A 15,036-nucleotide genomic window follows, 5' to 3' on the forward strand; every position below is an offset into this window, starting at 1 on the left:
GACAACTTGGCTCAAATGTGTCTATGCTATTAAAGATGGGCGACTTAAAAAGCATTAATCAACATTGAAATAAAAAAAAGGAAGCACTGTTTACTATTATTAAAACGCGCTCAAACAAACTGACCAACAGACTCTAATTCATCTGCCAGGACTCTGGGGACATGATCTGATCACGTAGTGATTGACAGAGGCGTCTTGCCAGCAGTGTTTGGTTCTCTCCCTCACATCCAATTGTGTGAACAACACGCACCAATGAAACCCATGCAGCTCAATTATCAGTTCCAAAATGTCGGGTTTCACTTAATGAAATAAAGATATTAAAAACTGAAGTGAGGGAGGGAACTGAACACTTTATTCTGTTGGGACACAACATTGCAAGCCTCAGTGTAAACAAAAGAAAAGCATTATAAGGGCTTGCCCCAGGCCACGACTATGCAATCACATCGCAAAACACATGTAACATCATGTATCTTAGCTAGCTAATGCAAACTAAGCATTCTGCCTTGTAACTCACCATTCAGTGACCAGCTGCTGCCACTGCGAACAGAGCCCTAGCTGTCACTTAACCCGTAACTGGGTAGTTTGTTTACATTGCCAGGGAGATCCCACTATCAATCACTTTGATCAGACCACACAGTCCTTGTCAGACAGATTAATGTACATTTTAAGCACATGTAATTATAAGCAGGATGAAGATTTCTTTTTAGTTAGCTTTGGTTGGAACTTTTACAGTGATGGGTTTTTATTATACACATTTTCCATATTTGAAACCAAGTTTTCCGGAGCTTCAAGAGGAGGGATCATATGACGAGCACCATCAAATTCTCTGGAGATAGCACATGCACATCTATCTACATGTCAAGTGATGTGAACCACAGGCAGTGGGTGGGGTCCATAATAAACCCCACCCGCTTCTAAGTACTGCTCAACTTGATACAAAACACTGGTCTGGAGTGAGCAATTTGTTCAGCCATCCAATTCCATTCCTCAAAGCTTGTGGGAACTTTTAACACAGAACTTAAGTTTTGGAACGTGTTAGTGCCTTCAAAAAAGTTATAATTAATATTCCAAACATAAAAAATAAACAGGTAAAAATATGCTGCACCATTTAAAATCTCATCAAACCTTTGGTGGATGTGGATTCTATCCAGTGTTACTGGGTGGAAGCTTTAAAACAGTCCACCCAATGGCCTCCTCAGACTACATGATATTTTGTATTCATATAAGGTTGCCATGGACAGACTAAACTAAACCATCAGCTTTTGACATGTCTTGATCACCAGACAGGAGACACTAACATCTGACACTCACGATTGGAGATAGTAAGGAGGGTAAGTGACAGGGGAGGGAATCAGGAGGAACCAGCAGTGTCAGGGAGGAGGGAACATGTGTCAATCATTCATCATCAATGTGGCATCGACAGAGCAGGTAGCTTCCTACTTAGTTTTGGCGTTAAGGACACCAAAATGAAAAAATAAAAATGTATAAAACAAGCCTGAAACTGTTACTGGTAAGGGAGAAGAGAACAGTATGGACTCTATCCTCAAAAGAAAACTAGAGATAATTTTCCGCATAGCCACATGTGACTCAGACATGCTATAAGTGCAGATCATTATCATTATCAGAACTCACTGAAAAGTCTGTCCTCAGAAGAAAATTTTAAGATCTATAAAATTATAAAGTTATCATTGCACACATTTGTAGAACACACTGTGCACTGATTGGTCAACATCACTGAACTCACTACATGCACAACCAAACTTGTGTCTGAAGTTGTCACATTAGGAAAACAAAAGCAAAAAAAAAAAAATCTGATATAAGGTTGGGCAGTGTCAATATGATAACCTGGGGTATTTCAAAATGAAGACAGCATCCATTTCAACACCAATATAAAATGTTATTATCACATCTATCAAATAGACTATAGGCTAACTGTTTGTCCATTCACTATTTATAACAGTACACACCTGCCCATTTGGTCAGAAAATTACAAACGTTTCATTATGTGTCTAAATTTCAGGCTAGGCCTTCACAACCAACTTTTGCAAAAACAACTAAACAGAAAAACAAACAGGACAGTGTGCAATGAAAACTTGTACTGGCTCAGTGACAACATACAGGGCCAAAGAAAGGGTGTAATTCCACAGAGTGGACAAATTGTCATTTGAAGCCATGCTCTAAATATTTGATCCACTTTAATGAACTGCATGTTAGGAAATTCTTTTTTCAAAACCACTATTTCCAGACTTGTGTAACAAAGCTATACAGGATATCCTTGTGGATTGGTGAATAAAATAAATAAATACGATTCCTGTGACACCTTTTGTAAATTTGCATGGTGGTTTAACAAAGGCAGCTCCCTCCAGTCTCTCTTTTTATTTATTTATCTATTTTTAAAACCAATAACACCGTATTCCCTGGTAATAATAGGGGTCTGTTTGACAGTATGAAAAAAAAACACCAACCAACACTGTTCTGACATGCCAGTCTTTGTTGGGACGCTGTGAGGCAACTCTCCCATCTGTTTCTTCCTCTATATTGACAAATTTAGAGTTTAAACACAATGTTTAATTGTCAGAAAAAGTTTAAAAAAACCTTTTGTAGTGTAAGTGTGGTTGCATTAAGTTAGTCAGAGTGATAACCATTTTGCTGTACAAATGCATTTATAGGATAGTGGGGTAAATCAGGGCAATGGGTGAACATTTGTTTTTAGGTTTATTAGTTTTTAGATTCGTCACTTATCTGACTATGTGTGTATGGGGGGGCTCTTGCATAGTACACCTTTAAGCCTGTGGTACACACTATGCCATCATGCCAGGTGTGCTGCCTCTGTGAAGACTAGGAATGAACGCCAATGGCAGAATTGAGGATTGTTTTGCAAAGAGAGAGCAACACTGTTTTAGTCACATTTCCTATGTCATCTTTAAAGGTCCCACGAGACAGCATTTAGAGCACTGCAACCCTCTAGGATTTGATGTATATCTGAATGACAATGAACAGTCAAGCGGGATTTTGTGAGGGGAGAGAGAGTTTAATTTCACTAACAGCCCACGACGGCTGGGAATCTTTAGATGAAGTGGGTGTAGGTGGTAGAAGATTACTAGTCTTCTCTCAGTCTCAGTCCATTCCACCGGACATCTCTGTTCGCAAACATCCGAAAGTACAGGATGACACAACTATTGGCATTTGCCAGGAAGAGAAAAAAATTCCTACCGAGTAAATTTCTACAACAATCTTAAATATATGTAGACAAGCTGCAGATCAAAGAGGTTAACACGAACGAAAATACATTTTTCATGTTATGGGACCTTAAAAATATATTGCACTGAAATCGTTGATGGTGCCGAAGCCTTGGCGCTCCTGAGTACTGCCTCGTTACCACAACCTGTGGCTATCGACTACTTGGTTGCAGACTGAGCAATATTTTGGAGATATGCACCCTCAACGACCACCCAGATTTCTTTGGTATAGGATTCCTACCGTGTGGGGGGAGGGGGTCGACCGTATTGTTTACGCACGCATTGCCACGACAGGGCAGACGAAAACACTCAAATGAACCCACTGCGAAACAATCAACTCTACTGAGAATCTAACTGACAGGGGAAAATAACGGTTGATTCACTCAGACATAAGGCGTGGAAACACATGGCTGAAAGTAGGGGAAACCACGTTGCCTCAGCAGTCTTCGCCCTAAGCACGCACACAAATCAGTTACATTTAATGAAACATTGTTATTCTGTGTCAGTCCTTTCGTTTTAAAAAAAGGGACAAGAACCTTTGTATTTACAAAAGCAGGATTACTGGCCCGTATATTAAAGAGGAGAACGACAACAATGATTAGTGAGACTGTGTGTGACCGTGAGGCGGCCGCAGCCATGTTGGATCTCATATCAGCTAATTAGCTTCCAAGCTAACGTTAGCCCCATGGACACTCGGTCTTACAGCTAACGAGCTAGCAATCGAGCGTTGCATGGCAACCTGTCAATAGGCAAGAGACGAGTATTTTGCACATCCCAAAGTGAATGATTGTTGGATAGCTGATCATAAGTGGCGCAGATGTGAGTTATATGGCAGCATTGTACCCATGCGTTTGGATCGTGTAGCACGTGGAGAGAACACGTGACGTTCAACAACAAAAGTGTTCATTTAAAGACTAAAATGGATCGTCTGCCTCATGTTCAACATTTAGCACTGAACTTTGCGTTTCCCTCTGGTCTACTAATATGCTGACAGTGTGTTTGCACAGAGACTGGGGGTCAGCTATGCGCCTAGCCTTACTGCTCTACGGGTAAAGTCTAGCCAGCTAGGGAGTAGGGCTTGGCGTCTGTGTAGGCCAAAAGGGGACTCGTTGCTATTGTTAGCGCTTAGCATATAGAGAGCCAACCTCTACGTTTGTCATTGGGAGACAATACGTGTCATGGGGCAATTCCTTGCAACCGAGCATATAACTACCGGCTTCCATGTTCAAAGTTGACCGGCTAAAGCAAGCGCCGAACACAGCCATGTTGACTGAACTCGACAATAATGCACTAGCTTGTTGTTGCAGAAAAATGGCCAAGTTGTTACTTAAAGCCACGACAGCCATCGTATACAGAGCTTAGCATTAAATAGTGACTACCGGGTGTAACCAGACAACCACTGTCAACGTTGTCAAACCTTGCCAAACATAATCTCACCATACTACCATACTAGGAAAGCTTAAATGGAGCCCGTCTGTTCAGATGAAACAAAACAACGCTAACAACGAGTATTATTGCTTGACGGTGCAAAAACACTCAAAATAGAGGGGGGTAGAGGGGGGGGGTGATTAGTGATGTCTGGCAAGCAAATTTCAATTACACCGGGTGAGCACGGACACTCCACTCCAGTCTCAGGTCCACAGTACAGATCCAAGAATAGCACTGGCCCTTCCACTAAATATAGAGAGCATGTTGGCTACACAGCAGCGCGACAGTAGCCAGGGGGGAGGGGGGCAAGCGAGCTTGTCAACGCAGCCCTAACTTAAACACACTATACAGGCTGAGCCCTGACGACCGCTCAGCTATCTAGTGGCTCAGGTGTGTGCACCTGGACGTGAATCCGCAGACAGTACGACAGAAAATAAATATATATATATATAGAGAGAGTAGGGATGGGTACAAACCATGGTGAGGCTGTCCATTCACGCTGACCACGGTCACCGCATTCATTTTCTTGGTCCATGGGTTCACCTTGGGCGGAGGGGCTTCAGTAAAATCCTTTTTGCCGCTTACAGCACCATCCTCACTTTGCTTACAGTTGGAAACATCTTGATCCACGTTGTCCTTCGCTTGGCTGCTGCCCTCTTTCTTTGCCTGTTTCGGGGTTTGTTCCGTTTTACCAATCCCACCCTGCTCGCCGCCGTCTTCCTTTGAGCTGCTCACCTCGGTGACACCACCCATCTGCTTGGCCCCCGTGTCCAAACGCTCCTCTCCGCGGATCACGTCGCTCCCATGTCCACGATCCTCTTGTTTGACAAGTGGATTGCTGGGCAGGAGAGCCTCCACCTGAGTGGCCATTTCCCCCTCTTCCTCACGATAACCCCCCCACCCCCAAATTCGCCTTGTTTTTCGGGAAATGAAAACGTGAAGTATTCCGCGGAAGTTACGCGTCCAAGTTCCCTCTCCACTCCACCCCTAGACCAAATGACCTTCAGTCTAAGACGCAGAGTGGTAAACACCGAGTTAAAACATATAAAAGGCGTCCCGGAGCCTCTCAAAACTACACTCCGTCTCCGCCACCAGCAGCAATATGGTTGATCCCTACCACGCGACACACGGGTGCGCGCACGTACGGCGTAAAAAAGGTGGAGGCGTGGTCACGTCATGGCCCAGTGCGACCGGAGCGACGTCGGTTCCGCGCACGAGTAGCCAGTTCACCAACCTTGTAAGGATAGAAGCACCGCCCCGTTGTCCTGTCAGCCAATCAGCTTTGACGCAGGCTTGTCGGCGTTCGTAGCGTCTCTCAGCGGAGCAGTGAGCAAAGTAACACGTTGCTACGGATGAGAGTGGATTCACATTCGGCATGTGGTAAGTTTAGGGTACGGGTTAAGGCCAGGGCAGGGTTTAGGTCAAGCTTAGCGTTGACGGATTATTATTATTATTATCGTGACGGAGTATAAAGACAAAATTCACTGGTTGGAAGGAGGCGGAGATTAAGTCCGATCTAGGTTTGTGAACTAGAGGCTACTGACTCGCCCGTCTGCAGAAACGTCCGCGGATCCCCTGAATGCCTCAATTCAACAATTCCTCACTCCAACACGTGTCCGTAACGGGACAACACGTGTACTCACATGCTCCAAATTGCAGTTTTCAGGGACATTTTAGCTATTGTGAAACCTCGACCATCGCCAGGCCTAGAGTTCAAAATAGCAGGGCCAGTATCCTGAAGACCATGTTTGTGGAACCACGTCTGTGATTGCATTGTGCGTGTTGCTGATGTCCAACCTGTCGGCAAAAGTTGGGGTGGGGTGGGGGGTATGCTGTTTATGAGTGATTCCATAATCGCAATACGAGCTCGAGCGAGTATTCAGTGTGTCATTTGAGACTGACTGACTCTCTCCCTCTCTCGCTCTGTGTGTGTGTGTGTGCAATTCTGCTTTAACTGGAAGACATGGTTTGGGTAGAAAATGCAATGTTCGATAGCTCAGACCGTATGATGGTCGTGGAACTCGAGCATGAAATGAAAGACATACGTTCAAACATAACTGCCTCAACCATTGTAGTGGGACTCCAGTTGTCAGTCTAAAATTAATCGAATTTAAGACAGCATTTAAGATAATTTTACATAGAAAAAAAAGTTTTCCTGTGTAGGTAAATATCCTGTTGATCGGTGAAAAGGTGCAGTTAATACAGTAATACCTGGACATCACTCGTTCGTGTTCATTTGATTAATTACAATGGTTTTAGTGAGGTCAGAAACAGTAGAGAGCTGAGAATTATTTGGTGCATAGACTGTCTCATGGTTATTAATTTGTTTAAAGCAACAAACCGGAAAGGTTACATGCTAACATGTTTCCTTTTTTCACACGTTCTAATGTGACAGTGTGAAAAATTGAAACATGTTAGCTAACATAGTTTAGACAGTGGCTAATCCATAAATATCCAAATCATGAACCCTTTTGTAGTTGCTCATTTCAATTATGAATTGCTACTATCAGACAGGACTTTCCCTGGAAAACTGGTACGCCACATACCTGTTTACATCTTCCCCATTGCAGCCAATTAACTGCAGAAGACTAAGGCTGGATTGGGTGAGTCAGAAGATCAAGCAAAGTTGTTGTGTACAAGCAGATCCGGCAGGAGGAATTTCCAGCTATTACAAAATGAAATCCAGCAGAAATTTAGGTTCAGCCCTGTTGTTTTGTTTATCACTGGGCTGGATGCTGACATGACTCTGTTTCCTTCAAATCCTTCAGATTTGGTCAAACCCCAATGAAAATCACTAGCACTACCTTACATGTCAGTAAGTCCAACAAAAATCACAACGATTACTGCTTAAAGGTTATATACAGGCCTGAATCCTCAACTCCAATTTTCTTGCTTGTTTTTTTTTGCTCACATTCATTTTTAAAAACGATCATCTGATATCAGTGTGCACAGACCATCCTTAAATGACTGTCATGCGCACATGAACAATTGATGTTTTGTGACCATGCTCAGCCTTTTCACCAGCAGATTTTGATTTATTTTAAATACTGGTCGATTGCTGTACATGCTCTCAGGGTGAGGCTGAATAGGACCATCTCCTTTGAATAGAGCCACTGATTTCACCATCTATCCACTGATTTCTGTCAGCGTCACCCCCCCCCCCCAACTAACTTCTCCTATAACCAAGCCCCAACTAGAGCTAGTACCCCACATGTGTGCCGGTGTTTTCCCTCATCTCCCTGGACCATATTGTGTCTGAGGCGGTGACAGTTGTTGGTCAGTGAGAGAGTATCTGCAGTGCAGATTCAGAGTCAGTCAGTCCTGCCAGTCTGTGCCATGGAGACTGAACTGAATTACCAGTTCACCATGTAGACTTGAAGTGCGTGGCTGCACACTGGAAATGTATTCGATATGTGACCATATATGAAAGCAGCTCAAATCACAACACAGATGACACGCACATAATTCACTTTAGAACAGAAAAATGTTCTATTTACAAGTAAAATATCTCATAATCTGAACGGATTGATGTCGGCGTGGCGTTGCTCCTCTTTTTTTTCCAGCTGGGGTCTTTTGACAAATTACAGTGATATTTACGTTTATGGGATTTATGTGAGGCAATTTTCCAGAGTGATGCACCAAAAGAAGTGGTGATGCACACCTTGTCTTGCAAGGACACACCGGCGGTCACAGAGGATCTTCTATCTCTGTCTTTGTTTTGCACATAAAACTGAAGACGGTGAAAGAAACAGGTTGTGCACACAATTGCACGTCTGTCCGTCTTGGGAGAGAGATCCCTCCTCTGTTGCTCTCCCTGAGGTTTCATCCTCTTTTTTTCTCCCTGTTAAAGGTTTTTTTTAGGGAGTTGTTCCTTAACCGATGCGAGGGTTTAAGGACAGGATGTCATATTGCTGTAAAGCCCACTGAGGCAAATTTGTAATTTGCAATAATGGGCTATACAAATAAAATTGACTTTGACTTGACTTGACTTGACAGGTGCCAAAATAAGGCTGTGTCAAATGTAGATTTTGCCTCTGGACTCATATTTTCAGTGAAAACACACACACACACACACACACACACACACACACACACACACACACACACACACACACACACACACACACACACACACACCATTCATCTTTCCGAGGTGACAAGAATGCATTTTTAAAATTCTTAAATGGGGGGTGAATTCATTCAAGAGTCTTTAAAAGGCCACACGGTCCTCTCCGTTAAAATGAAAACTTGTTTTTCTCTCCACACGACAGACAAATGGGATGTTTCTTGTTCCTCTCGGATCGGTCACTTTTGCCCTTCGTCCTTTAACTGTGGAGCTCGTTGAAAGCCAACGTCGGCTTCACGGCCGGCCCGTGTTTAGTTACTTCTGACTGAGAAGTTGAGTTTATGCAAGTCCAGACTTCTGGGATTTGTACAAGCAGACAAAGCAAACAATTCAACTTCTGCATGAAAAGCCACCTCACCCAGTTTCCCTTTATACTGTTTTACCCAGTCCTTGGCTTTTAAAGTTTTCGAAAAAAAACAAAACTAAAACATGATTGTATCGACTTAGTGAAATCTTTTGACTATTGAAGGCTATGAAATCAAAAACTACTATTATTACGACCACGACTACTAATTCTGCTGTTACTGCCAATGCCACAGCTACTATTATTACTTCTAATTATGACTATTATAAGCTAGTTATGGAGCTTTAAAACCACTATTAGGGTGGTTTAAAAAGCACTAAATACTTTGGGTGCACTGGTTTGACAACACATCAAATTTTAAAATGACTAGAGTCATGAGGACGGGAAACAAAAAGGTGAGGACGTGCCGTTAGGTGTGTTTTGAGGTCTTGGAGCTCTAACAGCAAAGCTGCATGTGCCTCTGGTCATGAGTCTGGACGGCTGCACGCTGCTAGTTTGAGTTGCTGCACTAAATGCTGCTCTGTCCTCAGACACATGGCACGAGCCGCCTGCATGACCACTTACACTCAAGTCTGCACAAATCACTGCCCACCGCACACAGCCAATGGGGTTTCTTTTTTCTTTTTTTTTTGTTACTAAATACAGAAATATGTCCAGCTGCATGCCATGCAGTTGTTGTTGTTTTGTTTTTTGTTTTGTTTTGTTTTTTTGCCTTGTGAACTTTTGGTAAAGTTCATTTCGAAAATCAGAACCTGTGCTATCAAGGCACGTTTTACACATTGGAGGTCTTGTAGCATCAGAAACATTTTCCTCTGGGTTTGAATGAAAAGGTTGAGTTGACCTCTAGGGGGGAAAGTATACTGTTGATGGAATGAGGAGGTAAAGAAAGAGAAAGACCAGTAGAAAGAGAGACAGACAGACAGACAGAGACCAGTAGAAAGAGTGAGAGAGCAAGAGCAACACAGAAAAAGAGAGACAGAGACCAGTAGAAGGAGTGAGAGACAGAGAAACAGAGACCAGTAGAAAGAGTGAGACAGACAGACAGAGACCAGTAGAAAGAGTGAGACAGACAGACAGAGACCAGTAGAAAGAGTGAGAGACAGAGAAACAGAGACCAGTAGAAAGAGTGAGACAGACAGAGAGACAGAGACCAGTAGAAAGAGTGAAACAGACAGACAGACAGAGACCAGTAGAAAGAGTGAGAGAGAGACAGAGACGAGTAGAAAGCATGAGAGACAGAGACCAGTAGAAAGAGTGAGAGAGCGAGAGAGACAGAGAGACTGAGACCAGTAGAAAGAGTGAGACAGAGAGACAGAGACCAGCAGAACGAGTGAGAGAGCGAGAGAGAGACAAAGACAGAGAGAAAGAGACCAGTAGAAACAGTGAGAGAGCGAGAGACACAGACAGAGAGAAAGAGACCAGTAGAAAGAGTGAGAGAGACAGAGACCAGTAGAAAGAGTGGGACAGACAGACAGACACCAGTAGAAAGAGTGAGAGCACGAGAGAGACTGAGAGAAGAGACCAGTAGAAAGCATGAGGGAGACAGAGACCAGTAGAAACAGTGAGAAAAAGTGAGAGACCAGTAGAAAGAGTGAGACAGAGACCAGTAGAAAGAGACAGAGAAGAGACCAGTAGAAAGCATGAGAGAGACAGAGACCAGTAGAAAGAGTGAGAAAAAGAGAGAGACCAGTAGAAAGAGAGAGAGCGAGAGCTCCTTGGAATGTCAAACACGCGCCCCACAATTTATGGTAAACTACTAATAAGACACGTTAGTCCCTAGCTAACGGCTCTGACCCTTTAGCCGAGCCGTTAGTGATGTCGCCTTGTGGTGCAGTACACCCCGTATCGAATCCCGCACCGGGCAAGAAAATAACCGGTTACATTATCATACATTTACTACTCCTCGTTTTAACTTATTCACACACACACACACACACACACACACACACACACACACACACACACACACACACACAGAGAGAGACACGCCTGTCAGTTCTTCCCATACCTGAGTAGGTGTGAGCAGCTTTGAGGGCGTGCACATTAACGTGAACATAAGAAGCCAGCAACAGACTGCCTCGTGTTTGCCGTCCGTTTTGTCGGTGTGCGCACCAGTGCTGCAGCACGCGACGCGCTGGAAGTGTCAAGGCGAGCTTTCCCCCGACGGTAAATACTGACGCTGTTTTCTCGGCCCGGCTGGGAGGTAATCAGTGGCACTTGGTAAAAGAGCGGAGTCTTGTTTTTAAAATGAGAAATCAAACAAAGAAACGCACAGCAAAGAGGCGCCTCTGACACACGAACCCGCAGCTACAACGTCACTACACGCTCCTACAACCAGAGTCACGCTGACTGGCCGTGCAGTCTGCACATACATGGAACCCGACTCCGGTTTCGTGGCTCTCTCAGCCTACAGCGGGCGTCCAGGTAGCGTAGCGGTCTACTCTGTTACCTACACGGGGATCGCCGGTTCGAGTCCCCGTGTTACCTCCGGCTTGGTCGGGCGTCCCTACAGACACAATTGGCCGTGTCTGCGGCTGGGAAGCCGGATGTGGGTATATGTCCTGGTCGCTGCACTAGCAGCGCCTCCTCTGGTCAGTCGGGCGCCTGTTCAGGGGGGGGGGGGAAACTGGGGGGGGGGTAGCGTGATCCTCCCACGCGCTACGTCCCACTGGCAAAACTCCTCACTGTCAGGCGAAAAGAAGCGGCTGGCGGCGACTCATGTGTTGGAGGAGGCATGTGGTAGTCTGCAGCCCTTCCCCGGATCGGCAGAGGGGGTGGAGCAGCGACTGGGATGGCTCGGAAGAGTGGGGTAACTGGCCGGATACAACTGGGGAGAAAAAGGGGGAGGGACATAGAATAACAACACAACAATCTTCAGATATATACACAAGGACTGACTTGTACAGGTGAAATAAGAGGTGATAAAGTGCAGTGGTGCAGAGAATATATCAGAGATGCTGAAATAAATTGATGTTAGCAGGTGACTTACATACATGCCTGAGGTAGATGGACATGTGTGCACGATTTTCACAAAACTTAAGTCATTGTACCAAAAGCACAACCAGGAGAGACATTGTGGGGACTTGGGACATGGCTGCAGACCGGCGGGGATGAGGCTGCCTCTTCTGCCTTCTCTCCAGCTGATCCCTTCATAGGCTCTTCGTCAATTATGTGCTGTTGCTGGTGTGCTGGACTTAAAGGAATACGTTCCTACTATTTTTAACATGTTTATTTTGTAATCATCCAAAATCTGCTGATGTTTCGTTCCCCTTTAAGTTGATCTGTGCAGTTATGATATAAAAGAAGATGATACGATGCACTTTCATTTCCACTGTGGGGTCATTGCAAAGACATACACACAATTATACATGTAAACTCTGCAAAGTGTGTGTAAGTACAGATTATAATATCTGAAAAGGGCCGGTCCTGAGGATGAAAACTTTTACAAAAATGTGAACTTCTGGAGCCAACCAGTTTCATACGGGTCTTCCACCATCCGATAGGCAGCATCTATTAGTGTATAAAGATTTGGTTTGTGCATATGTCTCCATTTTGGATTTCCAGTTATTTATTTGACTTATTCAATATTTTCCAGAACCGTCTTGTGGTGATGGTCGTCCATTAATAATGGTTGCTTGTGGGGGGATTGTGCCTTCTTGGTTCTTGAGTTCATCCCTTGAGCCTGTGTATATTTGAATTCTTTTAAAGCTTCACAATAAGCAAGTAGTAAATCTGCATTTTTTAGGACCTCTCTGCTACTGTATTTTTCGTTGTGTTTTCTACTTTCAGTTGGGGTTTTTTTAACTACATTTCAGTGCTGTTTTGGGTCCTTGCTGGTCCTGGTTTCTGTGACAGTAATTTGGCTGTGGTCAGACAAGAGGGGTTAGTGGCTTTACTGTAAAGGCTCTTCAAGAAAAATAAATCTGTCCCCATGTAATCGGCCGCTCAAGAGGTGAGCAAAAAGTGCATCTTCCCATTAGGATCCCCTCCGTGCAACTGCCGTGCCTGACTCGTTCCTATGGGAAGGCAGGTCTCTCGGCTGCAGGAGTGCAGGGAACTGGTAACTTTAACCCAATGTGGTATTCGGCTATTTTACGGTGCCTATTGAGCTTGCTGATGTGGATTTGAACCAAGTTAAAAGTCCCTACTGAGTCTCTAGGAGGGTCCATTTATTTCTGTATTGACTGTGAATGACCTCAGGACATTTACATCATATCTGCTGGAGAGTCATTATGGTCAACCGTCACCTTCAGCGATGGAAAACTCTCTCTCTCGCTCTGTTCTTTACTTCCTCTCTTGCTCTCTCTGCCTCGTCTTGACCTTGTGTCTGGTTGGACATATCTCTAACAATGCCAAGATACAGCCATGTGACAGACAGACATCGCACTTTTCCTTTCATATGTTCATGAATGCACACGTGCATGCACCCCCCCCCCCGAAGAAACGTATCCCTTCCATTTAGACAATCCTGTTGGTTAACTTTACCCATTTAGGAATCAGGCCTGGGGGACTTTGTTAAAGACAAACAGCGACATTACCGGTGAATAATTCCTGTGCTCAGTAGCGAGGATAAAAGTGACGGATAAACCCACCTCCAATCATGTGTGGTCATGGCAATTTAATTAACAAAGCACCTCTGACAAAACAAGTCAAATGCTTTAAAGAGCTGCAAAGGACATGAGCCCAGACGTAGAGGAGGGGAAACAAATATTAAAGAAACACCAAGAAGTATCTAAGGCATCAGAATATATATTTCTATGTGGATGACATTTGTCCTATTTAATGTTATTGCCACATCATCTTTACTGAATGCGGCATGGTGGCGCAGTGGTTAGCACGGTTGCCTCACAGCAAGAAAGTCCTGGGTTCGAGCCCCGGGGTAGTCCATCCTTGGGGGTCATCCCAGGTCGTCCTCTGTGTGGAGTTTGCATGTTCTCCCCGTGTCTACATGGATTTCCTCCAGGTGCTGAGGTTTCCTCTCACAGTCCAAAGACATGTAGGTCAGGTGGATCGGCTGTACTAAATTGTCCCTAGGTGTGTGTGTGTCGGCCCTGTGATGGCCTGGCAGCCTGTCCAGGGTGTCTCCCCGCCTGCCACCCAGTGACTACTGGGGTAGGCTCCAGCATCCCTGCGACCCTGAGAGCGGGATAAGCGATTTGGATGATGGATGAATTTCTATGAGTGCATGACTATTTGTGTTCACATGATACTATCAGGGAATTATCAGTACAACTGATAGGTTACTCAACTTTACCTTAATATCGCCAATTCAAAGAAGATGTCAAGTGGCGTTTATTTGTATGGCCCTAAATCACAATTACTCTCAGAAAGCTTTACTTTCACATTACATTCTCCACATATAGGTGAATACAGTGAATGACAACGCTTGTGCTTGAGCTTAGACCCTTGATTCAGGTGAGGATGAACGTTTTCAGGGGAAAAAAATGAAATGGGAAAAACATCAGGAGTAACAGATTTACAAATAAGCACTCGATAAAGACTCTTAATGATGACAGTTAGTGATAGCAAAACAATGCAAAATGCATATCCCGAGACATCAAGCATCCTCCCAAACTGTTGCCGCAGAGCCATGCCGTCCTGCGTAGCATCACCAACCGCGTGCCGCAGAAATAAAGAGCAGAGCTGTCGTCCACGCGTCAGACAGACCCGGACACGTCACTCACACAGGCGGAGAGAAAGCACAGAATGAGGATGATGTGTAGCTACAGCTGCTCCAAATGATGAGGAAGCGGTCGTGAACAAAACAAAAGACCAAACACATGGCAGGGTCTCCAGCGAGGCCAGGGCCGGGGTTAATGAGGCCAGAGGATGCTGTGCAGACGGGAGCGTAACACCTCCCTCCACCAACACCGCTGTTGCCACTCTGCCCCCAAGCAGCTCATCTCTAGCCGTGAAAAGAGAGGATATGAGAGAGAGAG

The 15,036-nt window shown here is 44.6% G+C and overlaps 1 protein-coding gene across 3 annotated transcripts in view; it reads right to left on the minus strand.

Annotated features, from left to right (window-relative positions):
* Positions 1–5,749, minus strand: part of larp1 (La ribonucleoprotein 1, translational regulator) — a 114,618-nt gene extending 108,869 nt beyond the window's left edge. For all 3 annotated transcript variants that reach the window (XM_056284747.1, XM_056284746.1, XM_056284745.1), the window contains exon 1: positions 5,144–5,749. In XM_056284747.1, coding sequence (XP_056140722.1) covers positions 5,144–5,537 — 394 coding nt within the window. In that variant the 5' untranslated portion in view covers positions 5,538–5,749. The remainder of the gene's footprint in view (positions 1–5,143) is intronic.
* Between the last annotated feature and the right edge of the window lie 9,287 nt (positions 5,750–15,036).

The sequence above is a fragment of the Lampris incognitus genome, chromosome 8 (genome assembly GCF_029633865.1).
Source record: "Lampris incognitus isolate fLamInc1 chromosome 8, fLamInc1.hap2, whole genome shotgun sequence".
Lineage (NCBI taxonomy): Eukaryota > Metazoa > Chordata > Actinopteri > Lampriformes > Lampridae > Lampris > Lampris incognitus.